This window comes from Triturus cristatus, chromosome 5_1 (assembly GCF_964204655.1).
Source record: "Triturus cristatus chromosome 5_1, aTriCri1.1, whole genome shotgun sequence".
Classification (NCBI taxonomy): Eukaryota; Metazoa; Chordata; class Amphibia; order Caudata; family Salamandridae; genus Triturus; species Triturus cristatus.
The window spans coordinates 562,689,498-562,702,161 of NC_140587.1; the positions used below are offsets into that span (position 1 = coordinate 562,689,498).

Here is a 12,664-nt window from a genome sequence, read left to right on the forward strand (position 1 = left end):
TGAACTGTGAAGTTGCTGATAAATCTAAAAAAACTTTCAATCCACCTTTAGGTGTACAATGCTAGCCAAATTTGTCTTGGGAAGAGCTAGCTTTGGCCATTATGGGTCCAATCAGATGGTACCATCAAGTGTATTGTGGTTTTCAAGATGGTTTGAATTAAGAGTGGTTGATAAAGTGGACACCAAAACGGTTATTGAATTCTTGGATACTGTTTTTTTTAAGAAGATTTTCCTGCTTCCATTTTGACCAATAATGGAGTACAATTAAAATCTAAAGAGATGTTGAGTTATCTCACCTCTGCAGGTATAAAACAAAAATGCACTGCTCTTTATCATCCTTCTAGCAATGGCATAGTCGAAAGACTTAATAGAGTTATCAAAGGAACTTTGCAGTTGTGTAACAAATCAGGATTATCTTGGGAAAGTGAGTTAAAGATGTTGTGGGCTAGTAGGGTAAGATCTCATGTTTTTTAGGCAAAAGCCCTTTCTCATTAATGAGGTGTAGAATTCATTTTTCCAAAACCAATCCTGGTTCGATGAAACGTAACAGTATGGCATATTGTAATTTAGACGAAGTTATGTTTAACTTATCTAATTCTCAATTCAAGAACAAAGTGTATTATGATGTGAGACATGGAACCAAACCAGTGAATTTGCGTGTCGGCCAGTGGGTATGTGTCAAAAGTCTCAGGAGGGTTCCCTAAGGAGAAAGCAAGTTTGGAGAACGAAAAAGGATTCCTCAGATTAGGCACAACACAGTAACCTTGGAAAAAGGGAAAATTTGGCACATGAGTGGTTTAGCTTTGGCTGGTTCCAGTAGGACAGATGATATCTATGCCAGTGATTTTAAGCATTGTGAGAAAAATAACTATTGGTGTTTTGATGATGTCATTCAGAGCGATAAAGATATCAATCGGAATAACGCGGCACAATTTAATTTAGGTACAGACACCAGTAATTCAAAAAAGAGTAAGAATGATGAAACTCGTCTTGATGAGACTCCAAGTTTTCCAAACTCTTCATCTGAGGTGAAGACTTTGTTTGGTAGAGTTGCTAATAAACCTGATAGGTACAATTAATGTATATGTTGTTAAGATTAGGAATATCTCATGTAGTCATTATTTTATTTCTCTTCCCTCATCATTTTGTTTTCTTTAATAAAAAAAAAATGGAGGACTATGTGTAGTATATGCGTAGTATTTACAATGTGTGGTATTTGCTTCCAGCTTGCTGCTCAGCCAGTGTATGGTGTAGAATGTTAGTATGAGTGTATGATGTCATAGAGTGTTGTATGAGTGCATGAATGTCAGTTGAGAGTAGGGCTGAGCAGCAAGGAGGCTGCTCCTGTTGGGGTCCTTTACTTTGTTCCATTCTTCCTTCATCTGTACCTTACTTCATCTATTTGTTACATAATAAACTACATGAAGATACCACTTGAATCCGGACCATTCTTCCGTTACAACACTGATGACGATCTGACGAACCTACATGTGTAAAGGACTACTGAAATTTTAAGCAACTACAAGGTATGATCTTGTATCTACTTATGAACCTTTAAGGCATTCTGGAAACCTGCGTACTTTTAAGCTTTCTGGTACCCTACGAACCCCAACAGTGACCTCCCACCGGTCGCCCTCAACACCTACGTGCCAGTCTCTACTTCAATTCTTCCTTTCTGCCTACTGTAACTTACCAGGGAGTGTTCCACCTATTTACGCGCATTAAGCCTTTCAATACTTCTTTTACTACTGCCTTGGTGCACTGTGCTACTACCTTGTGAATGCACTTTTTGAAACCAGCATTTCTGTCTACCTGCTACTTCTGCTATTTGCCGTCCTGATGCCAACCTTCCTTCCTCTCTTATGATTCCTACTCACAGCTGACTCCTCTGAGGTTGCTGCTAGGATATATAGCATTCGTGAGCAAAGATTGAAACCCAGCTGTTTCTCGCAACAGCTACTGCTGTCAGCTGTGCGTTGTGTCAACCGAGGGATTTGGTTCAGGGTTTTTGATGTGGTTTGCCTGCCTGCCGCAACTAGTTTGGAACTGTTCCACCCGTTTGTGTTGAGAAGATTATCATAGGAAATACAACGGTTGAGCTGCTAGTTTTGTGAACTGAAGCCTTAGATCTACTGCTACTTTCCCTAATGTGCCTCGCTCCAGCGGCACTGTTTTGGCCAATTAATACAACTAAACAACGAAGCCATCAGCAGGAAAGGTTTGCGGTTTTTGGAACATTGGCTGTAAGCACTTCATTATTTTTAGTACTTTTTAAAAAAATTTAAAATTGTGCCTTGCCTTCCTTTAGTCACCTTTCCCTCTGCAGTTGAACCGCCTCCGCCATATTTTCAAATATGACACGAGCGCACACAGAGACGCGCGCTCTTACCTTCATACTTCCACGCGGCACTGCCTCATTTGTGACGTCTTCTGCACTTGCCTTTTGCCGTGGAGTCCCTCGCAGTTCGTTCTGTTTCACCGCTTCTGATGCCTACATTCCAGGACTTGCCGTGAGCCATCCTGTGCGGCGTCATAGTACGTGCCGCCATCTTTGGCTTGCAGGCACTAACATTGCTGTGCTCACTCAGTGTCATCACATTCTGCCAACCACGTCTTCTTTGCTGGATGAAAGATGGTTGCGCATTTGATGTACCAGTTCTTCAGTGTTCTCGTCATGTTTCTACGGAAACTCTTTATGAACTAGGCTTCCATGTGAGGAACGCAATGAAAAATAAACTCGATAAGAGAAGCAGCATAATTTGATGAGACTTTTCCATCCTCATCTCCTCACTTCAATCGAGAACACTGCTGTGTTCCTTCTTCTCCTCTCATGTCTTCGTGGGTCAACGTTCTACCAATTCATAGCAGGGTACTTTTCCATTCCGTTTACTGCATCAGCTACACACTTCGATGACTACGGTGACCACTTTATTTGTTTTATCTTATTATTTTTTTTATTGGAACCTTGCTTAAAGTTTAAATGTTATCATTTCTCATATGAACCACTTTGCCATCTTGCACTTCTTTGTGTTCCAGAATTTTACTGGTACTGTTCCATTCTGTTTGGGCATCAGCTGCTCACTACGATGACTACGGTGACCACTTTATTTGTTTTATCTTATTATTTTTGGGGGGAACCTTGCTTTAAGTTTTAAATGTATATCATTTCTGTTATGAATCATTTTTCCAACATGCATTCATTGTGTGCATTCATGTTACAGTAATTGAGAGGGCCGGTATTTACATGACTTAGTGCATCTGTTTTAATAGCCTACTGGCTGAATACCTTACTTTACAGTGATTCCTTCTCAATTTCTTGTGGGAGAATCTTCTTTGTTCCTATTATAGTATTTATTGCAACGTTACTTGATTTAAAAACCCCATATGGAATTCCTTATTGAGATCTAAGAGCGATTTTAGCTCTTAGGTTACGTGAGTTGTCAGGTCACCAGCGTTATGCATCACGATATGTTACATTGCTATGTTACGTGACTTGTCACTGTTATACATTACGGTACGTTACTTCTCCATGTTTCGTGACTTGTCAGGTCACCTACACTGTTATGCATTACTATATGTTACCTTGCCATGTTTCGTGACTTGTCAGGTCACTTACACTGCTATCCATTGTGTTACCTTACTTTACATGTGTCTTATCCTCCTGTTTGTGAGTCGTCACTCACAATGTTTCTTACATACATTAGAGGTTTACATTACTTGACGTTGCATTACCTTACAGTGCCTTCCTTTAAGGCATTTGTTATGTATGTAATTGTGTTGTAATAGCCTATGTTATGTTTCTTAATTCTTGTATCTTATCTACATATTCTTGTTCTTGGGATCTATGACACTCTGTATTTTCATCATACATGGTGCCTGTACGTTGATTTTACATTGTATCACTTTACTATTTTACCTTTCTCATGTGTATTTTCTAATTCAAAATGAGTTTTCCTTACACATATCTTTTACATTTTGAGAGTGTTTTTCTTGTCTTTGACCTGCACTGTATGTTTTTCTTTTGCTGTTTCTTCTTGCCATCTTCATTCTGGTATGGCCAACTGGTATGTTTGGTGGTGATTCGGAGCGTCAATTCCTTTTTGTTATTTGTGTCTCGTCTCTATTGCTACGCTATTGTTGTCCTTCCGTACTTTGTTAGTATCTCCTTAGGTTGTTAGTATTTCCTACTTTTCTTCTGCTTTTGCTCTTCCTACACATGATTTATTTGTCGTTCTATTAAAAGGGGAAGATGGGTGTGGGTTATTTGGATATTCCTGTTATTCTTTGTCGAGGTATGCATTGTCCTTTCCTTCCTTATGTTAGTGTTTGTTTTCATTGTTGGTCTGCATATTAATTCCACTGTTTTATTGCAGAATCCTCTATCATAATAATTGCAATATGTTTTTTTTTAGTTACTTATGTTTATTGACATTCTGACTGCTTGCTTCTTCCCTGTAATGTCGTTATTATGCTTATTCTTGCATTATCAATTTTTGTGTTTTATTAAGGGGGAAGCAGTGTGGTATCTGCTTCCAGCTTGCTGCTCAGCCAGTGGATGGTGTAGAATGTTAGTATGAGTGTATGATGTCATAGAGTGTTGTATGCGTGCATGAATGTCAGTTGAGAGTAGGGCTGAGCCGCAAGGAGGCTGCTCCTGTTGGGGTTCTTTACTTTGTTCCGTTCTTCCTTCATCTGTACCTTACTTCATCTATTGGTTACATAATAAACTACATGAAGATACCACTTGAATCCAGACCATTCTTCCGTTACAACACAATGTATTAGTATTTGTGGAATGTTCTACATGTTAGAATTATGTTAACACTCTGCTTTCTACGGTTCCTAAGGTTCCCGATATATACTGTTGTGGGTGGAACGTTAGTCCTGTAATTGCTGGGACCTGCTGTTAGTACCACTCCAAACGGGCTGGTAATAAAGAAGACACCTGTAACTTATTCCAGTGTAGTGTGTTTATTGAGAAAGCACTACAGCGGCCTCTAACCCCACCGTCTGTAAACTGTATATATATGACGCTGTATGATTTTGATAAGCTCGTTATAGATCCTTTGCAACCAGGAAGCTTACGATTTTTTGGAATGCTCGACCTTAAAATGTGGGACAATCGTCTCCTCGGTCGGTGATCGCCACGTTATTCCGAGCTGCCTGAACTTAATATGGCCATCAAATAAGACGCCACCTTGTCGGTGCGCATGCGTTGTTTTAGCAACAGACGTTAATGTTCACATAGATTTGAATGACCCCCCCCCCCCCCACTCCCGTTAACGGCACCATTTTTAGCAAACTCATCATAACTCAGTTTGGTTTTTAGAGAAGACGTAAAATGAGCACAATACTGCCGCGCCTGGAGCAGCTCTCCTCACGGGTGATACGCGTGTTGGGTTGTAATCCGGGGCCTATGACCCTGCAAGGCACAAACACCTACTTAGTGGGTACCGGAGCAAGGTAAGAGTCTTGGGATGGGGCAGAACCGGCGTGTAACGTTGTACTGAAACCTAATCTTTCAAAGTGACAACGGGCTTAGAAATCGCGCATGAGTTCTTTAAACCGTTATGGCACACTTCCTTCATACTACAGAAAGACACTGCGATAATTAATCCGAAAGCGGTGTGGCTATCTTTGAGGCATAGCCGTAGTAAAGCTGTTTAACGGAGGCGGAAACAATCTTTCTCTTCCAAACAGGGCTACTTGCATTATGAAAGTTGTAGCCAGTGTAGCGTCCTCTTTCTATGTTAATGTTATTTAAATATATTAGTAACCCCTTTCTATGTCGATGAGTATTTTTCTTTTTAACGGGACGTGATTCGTCCATAAAAAGCTAGCCTGCGATTTGTTGGTTTTGCAGCGTAGCTTTTTATTGGTCAATGGTTGTCGTATCAGAGATCGGAACACAGTTTGTTGTTTGATTTGAATTTTTCTCTTGCTGTCTCAGACCAAAGGCGCTTCGCTGAAAGTGGAAGTGAGCCTGGCGGACATGGCTGGTCGTCGAAGCGAGGTGCTCTCCTCGCAGGTGGTGGCCAGTGTGCAGCGCGCCTTGGCAAGGCTGTCGGAAATCTGGGACGCGCTGGGCATTGCGGATGAGCGCCGGGTGGAACGCGTGGAGGTCGTGCGCCGGCACACCGAAGACTTGCTGCTGAAAATGATCAGCGAAGAAGAGTCCACGAAGGCGTCCGTCGAGCAGGGGATTGTCAGCCAGCGTGCAGAGGTGCTGGTCTTGTGTCGCGAGCTGGGCTCCGAGGAAAATGAGCCAGATATTCAGCCCGGCATACTGCTACTGCAGCAGGATAAGGCGCTGCGACTGCGCTTGCAAGAGCTGAGGGCCGTGAAGGAGGAACGGCAGCGGAGTCTGCGGTCCCTGCAGGGTCGCGATCTAGCGCTCTGCACTCAGCTCTGCGCCACCCCATACTACGTGCCCTCGGGGGCCGTGCCCAGCGAGGAGCAGCTGCGGGAGTTGGAGGAGCAGGTGCTGGCCCGAGAGCAAGAGCGGGACCGCCGCGCAAAGGCCTGTGCCCAGACTTCTGCTCAGATCAGGGAGCTGCTGCGGGTAACTGGAGAAGGGGAGTCGGAGCAGGACACCGAGGAAGAAGGCGAAGAGGATGACTTGTCCCCTGGCCGGCTCCAGGCGCTGCAAGACCAGCTGCAGCAGATTCGGGACAGGCGGGAGGTTCTGCTTGGCGCCCTGGAGGGTCTCCGGGAGCAGGTGAAGGACCTGTGGCAGCGACTTGGAAGCGAGGAAGCCGAGGAGCAGTGCTTCCGAAATGATGTGGCCGTTGCCAAGGGCCTGGCGGGACAGCTACTGGTCTGGGAGAATGAGCTGGACCGTCTTAGGGAGAAGAAGCGAGCGCAGCTGAAGGAGGTGACGCTGAAGGCTCGGCAGGAGCTGGAGGTCTACTGGGACAAGTGCCACTATTCCGCCGAGCAGCGCGCCGCCTTCACCCCCTTCCATTCCCTCGACTTTACCGAGGAGCTGCTCAGCCAGCACGACCAGGAGGTGGTGCGAGTGAAGATGGACTACGAGCGCTGCCGCCCTCTGCTCGAGGCAGCCGCGCGCTGGGATAACCTCTGGGCCCGGTTCATGGAGCTGGAAACCAACGCCAACAACCCGAACCGCTTCAACAATCGCGGGGGCGCCCTGCTGAAGGAGGGGCAGGAGCGGGCGCGGGTTCTGAAGCTGCTGTCCAAACTGGAGGAGGAGGTGCGACGGGAAGCGGAGATCTGGGAGGTCCAGCAAGGCAGCAGCTTCCTCCTCAAGGGTCGACGGCTGCAGGACTACGTGACCGAGCACTGGGAGGACCACAAGCGGCAGAGGGACCGTGAGAAGGCTAACCGCAGCAAGAACGAGACTCCGCTCAAGAGACCAGCCCCAGCCAGCGCCCCCGGCCCCTCCAACAAGACGAGAAGGGTTATCACGACCCCCGGCAAGCACGTCTACCCTTTGGGCTGTCACAACTAATATGTCTCTTGTCATAGGATTTAATGTCTTGCAAAGCACTAGTTTCTCCGTGATTTGTAATCTGTTACATACAGTTCCACGGTGGCATTTTCACATACGCGATGTTTATCCGAATATATAATTTTGCTCTTTTAATAATACAGCGAGCACTAGGTTAGGGTCATAAAGCGCTGACTTTTCCATTAGGATCCAATCATCCCCCAGAATTTGGTTGGTGCATGACTCTGCGGTATATGTAAAAAAAAAATAGGCTATTTTACTTTTTCTTGCAAGGAAGACACGTGTGATTGGTCACCCCCACAGACAGTCTTCACCCTTTTCTTTTGGAATTTGACTTTCCGTGATCTATTTTATATGTGCATGGACGCCTCTAAAACAAAACAACCAGGGTTTTTTGAACTTTCAGTCCCCGTTATGCCCATATAGGCAATCACAGGAAGGCTATTTCATGGATGTTCACCCCTCGAAACTAACCGATGAAACTCAATAAACAATTTTGTATTTGCATTTAACTGCTTGCTTTCGCGTGTCATCGTGGCGGTGACTGAAACCAGAGCTTACGGACTGCTTTACATAATTTATTTAAAAAATGTCTTTTTGTATCCACTTTCGTTTTAAATCCTGCTCTTTGCCATGTTCGGTATCATTCTCGAGTCTGCAATGTTCCGCATATATACATTGAGATGTAGACTTTCTAGCAGTCGGTTCTACGGTAAATGTTGCAGTTAATCCTACACACAGAATATAATAAGATTTCTTTAATAAATATGTCCTAATCTAAAGGTTTGCTGCATATGATCTTGTGGGTTTTGCCAGAGGTTTTTTTTTTTTTGTGTGTCTCATATAAAACTTTTAGTAGTGTCTTTTCGTGTTACAAAAAACACTGCATTTTGTCTTACAAGGAAAATATATCTTTAAGCACCTTACGTTCCTCTGTATACCGAATGCCTACAATTTATGTTCCAGGATCAGTTTTAGCATCTGGACGGGATAACGGTTCTGGAATTGTCATTGACTGACTTAAGTCAGTTGTTTGTTGGTATGTGTTCTATTGTCTTTTGCACAGCATAAAGATGAAATGCACATGGTAGTGTTATGCATGGTTGAGCAAAAACGATTTATAGTGTGGTGCGGGGTTCTATTGGCCAGTTAATTCACAATATGGGCTTCTAGGTAGCGATGTATGAATTGATGCCTGCGACATAGGACATGGTCATTTGCTTTGATTATCCAAGCCATGGAGTCAGTTGTCTATTGGTCACCATTAGGGGTTGTATTCCGTGATCTGAGTTCTGCCAGAGAGGAAGGAGGTGGTCCAGTCCAGGGCCGTCTCTTGGATTCCGGTGCTGTGAAAGCGTGTTCATAGTGTGCAGTGGCAGACCGTGTCGAAGGCGGCTGACAGGTCCAGGAGGATGAGGGCATCGATTTCTCCGTTGTCCAGCAGGGTCCTGATGTTGTCAGTGGCGGCAATGAGGGCGGTCTAGGTGCTGTGGTTGCTGCGGAACCCGGACTGGGGCGGGTCCAGGATGCTGTTCTCCTTGAGTAAGCTGGTCAGTTGTTTGACGGCCTTTCCGATGATTTTCGCCGGGAACAGGAGCAGGGAGATTGGTCGGAAGTTCTTGGGGTCTGCCTTGGGTTTCTTGAGTAAGGCGTTGATCTCTGCATGCTTCCGGCTCTCTGGGAAGGTCGCTGTTTCGAAGGAGATGATGGTTTTCCGGAGATGGTGCTGCTGGCTTTGTTGAAGATGTGGTGTGGGCAGGGGTCTTCCATGGTTCCAGAGTGGGCGGTGTTCATGATCTTGATGGTGTCGTCGTTGATGTTGGTCCAGGCGGGTGGAGGTCGTGGGGGCGGAGGTCTCGGTGGTTGCCGGGGTGGTGATGGCGTCAAAGCTGTTGTGGATGTCAGCGGTCTTGCTATGGAAGGAAGAAGGTGGACAGCGAGTCGCACAGGTCTTGTGACGGTGGGATGTCATTGGTGTTGGAGCTGGGGTTGGAGAGTTCCTTCACAATGCTGTAGAGCTCTTTGCTGTTGTGTGCGTTGTTGTCTAGGCGGTCTTTGAAGGAGGTCCTTTGGCTGATCTGATGAGGTGATGGTGTCTGTGGGTGGCCTTCTTGTGAGCTGTGTAGCTTGCCGGAGTTTGCTTGCGGATCCAGTTTTTTTCGTGTTTTCGGCAGGTTCGCTTGGAGGCCTTCGGTGAACCAGCTGAATCTCTTGCTGATGTGGGTGTTGGGGGGCTTCTTGAGTGGGGTGAGGGTGTTAGCGCAGTCGTGGATCCATTGTCTGAGGCTGCGGCGTCTGGGTCGGTCGGGTCTGTGGGTGGGCTCTGGGCGAGGGCGGTGGTTAGTTGGTCCTCGGTGACCTTGCTCCAGCAGCGGCGAGGCATCTGCTGGGTGTGGTTAGTTTCCGGAAGGTGAAGTAGATGCAGTGGTGGTTGGTCCAGTGAGGTTCGGTGGTGCGGTTGAAGTAGACGTGGGTGTTTGCTGACAGATTGGGTCAAGCGTGTGGCCGGCGGAGCGGGTGGGTGTTATGACTAGTTGTCCAAGGTTGTTGATCAGGGTGGAAGAGTTTGGGTCGTCGTCGTTCTCAATGTGGAAGTTCAGGTTCCCGAGGAGGATGTAGTCCGTGGAGGCGAGGGCGTGTGTGCTGATAGTCGGCGATGGAGTTGATGAACTGCGGTCAGGGTCCGGGGGGGTCTGTAGACGAGGGTGCCTCTGAGGGTGGTGTTGGGGTCGGTGTGAATCTGGAAGTACAGGTGTTCGGCAGTGCTGAGGGTGTCGTCGCTGTCTGTTGAGATTTTAAGTGTGTTTCTATGGACGATGGCAATTCCTCCTCCTACTCCATTGGTGCTGTCCTTGCGTGTGATCTTGTAGCCTTCCGGGATGGCTATTGCGATGTTTGGTGCAGAGGAGGGGGTCTGCCAGGTCTCCGTCAGGAAGGCGACGTCTAGGGCGTTGGTGTCGAGTAGGTCCCAGAGTTCGACGGCGTGGTTGCGGGCGGAGCGGGTGTTGATCAGGATGCATCTGAGGAAGTTGGGCTCTTCGGTAGGTGCGTTGGCGGGCCGGATGCTGGTGAAGCTGCATTTCCGGCAGGTGAAGGGTCCTTGGGTGCGCTTCTGGGCGGCCAGTCAGCATGTGCGTAATTATCCGGCGTGGAGGGTGCTGGAGGCGGGTGTTGTGGCGTTTGTTGGGTCCTGGCGAGGTCTGGGCGCAGATGGGCTTGCCTTAGGCGCGGCCTCCATATAAGGGGAGGTGGGAGGGAGGAGCAGCTGGGAGGTGGTATCGGGGTGTCGAATGGACGAGCAGGGGGGTGGGGACGCAGCGGCAGGAAAAAACTGGTGGAGGACGGCGGGGGGGTACAGAATGCAAGCGGGACACTGAAAACGGTGGGAGGGGGAACAGAAGTAAACAGAAGGAGATGTGGTCAGGGGGGAATAAAGAATCAGGCAGTGACATTGCGAGGAAGAAAAAAAAGTTTGGGAAGCGCAATCTTAGAGATACAAGCAGGCAGTGACAAACCGAGAACAAAGTAAGGTGGGGAAGTGCAATCAGGGAGACAAATACAGGCAAATACAGTTAGGGGACAAATACCGCCGGGGCAGTGCAGTAGCTTGGGGAGCGACCTGCCTGCAGGCAGGGTCAAAGGTCCCTCCTTTCACCGCTGCGAGGCCTCTATATAAGGGGAGGTGGGAGGGAGGAGCAGCTGGGAGTGGGATGGCGAATGGGTGAGTGGGGGGGGGTACAGAATGCAAGCGGTACACAGAAAATGGCGGGGGGGGGGGAAACACACTTCTGGGCTGGGGACACTCAGGTTGAATACTTCCTCATCGGCTGTAGGGTGCCCCATGGAATTTTAGAAGTAGTCAGTGTTGTTGCTGTCTGCTTTCCTTCCACATATCCCTGTGCTGTGCTCTTCCAGACCTCCCCACCCTAATAAAATCCTTCTGTGAAGCCTATTTAACCATTTGGCCTGAATTCTCACCCCAGAGAAAGGGGTTGAAGGTATCCTTGTTGTACTGCCCACAAGCAAAGTCACCTATAGCTGGCCAGCATGGAGCAACTCCTCATCAATACATCGGCCCAGAGACTGGTCTATGGCTACATATATACATAAATGAGCATTTGCAATGCAATAGGTTTCGCGGTAGTGAAAGTTTGAGCTACTGGCGTTGCAGCGAATAAGAGAGCCGGCGTGGTGACACAAACACACGTGGGTGCGTGTGAAAGCACACTCACGTGCACACACACTTACATTCAGCTCACCAGACCATGTGCAACAATCTGATGTGGGAGGTAAGGGAGCCAGCATGGTAAAACAAGCACACATGGATGTGTGTGAAAACACTCACGTGCACCGTCCGCAGAGCTTATTTATATATTTACCATCCAGTTTTCCCTATTGGAAAGCACTCTGATGCCCAAGGGCTGAGTCCGCGCTACATACAGTCACAAAATAAATAAATGCATGGCCCGTAGGCTTTATAGTGCCTCCTGGTGACTGATGCAATAGGCGCATGGTGAAACGGGCATCCACAGAGGATATTGAAGACTACACAACCAAATCTCAAATATTAGAGCGGCTTTACACGTCGTGAGTTTGGATGGAACCAGAGGAGGTAAAATAAAAGGTGTGTTTGTGGGAATACTGTAGGCGAAGGTAAAGGGGGCGGTGAAGCCACAGAGAATGATTCATCATGTGTTTGCTGCCAGATGATTCTCTACAGAAATTACTCCTGCGCCATCTAAACGGCATCTGTCCATCAGAATACATGAATTACTCCTGCGCCTTCTAAACAGGGCTCTGTGCACCAGGATACTTTACTCCTGCACCAATAGACAGGTTCTGTTCCTTAAGATACTTTACTTCCGCATCCTCTAACAGGCTATAAAGGGTTAGGAATTTGGTAGGGAGGAAGAGGTATTTAAAGGTGGGCACTGGGCACAAGGCCCTCTTTCTCCGGGAATTTTGTCAGGAGAAGAGGTGCGGCGGCTACAGACTGTGAGGGGAGGAAGGGAGGTGGGGAACAGTCGGTCTTGGGAGGGATGAGGTGCCGTTAACCAGGGAGAGAGGATAGAAGACCAGAAGAGATGTGTGGGGCAGCCGGCAGGGTAGGCTGATGGACCGAGGGCGTGCAGGGAGGGGGGCAGCTCGCAGCACAGTGCCATCAAATTGGGGGGGGGAATTGTTTGTCACTTC

At 47.3% G+C, this 12,664-nt stretch overlaps 2 protein-coding genes across 2 annotated transcripts in view; both read left to right on the forward strand.

The window, feature by feature from the left end:
- Positions 1-5,235: 5,235 nt before the first annotated feature.
- LACTB2 (lactamase beta 2) overlaps positions 5,236-12,664 on the forward strand; it is a 187,047-nt gene continuing 179,618 nt past the window's right edge. The window contains exon 1 of the mRNA XM_085605457.1: positions 5,236-5,463. Within this exon, the coding sequence (XP_085461583.1) occupies positions 5,342-5,463 (122 nt within the window). The 5' untranslated portion in view covers positions 5,236-5,341. The remainder of the gene's footprint in view (positions 5,464-12,664) is intronic.
- Positions 5,896-8,269, forward strand: LOC146831200 (protein regulator of cytokinesis 1-like). The gene has a single exon (XM_085605456.1). The coding sequence runs from the start codon at positions 5,993-5,995 to the stop codon at positions 7,469-7,471; it is 1,479 nt and encodes a 492-aa protein (XP_085461582.1). The 5' UTR covers positions 5,896-5,992; the 3' UTR covers positions 7,472-8,269.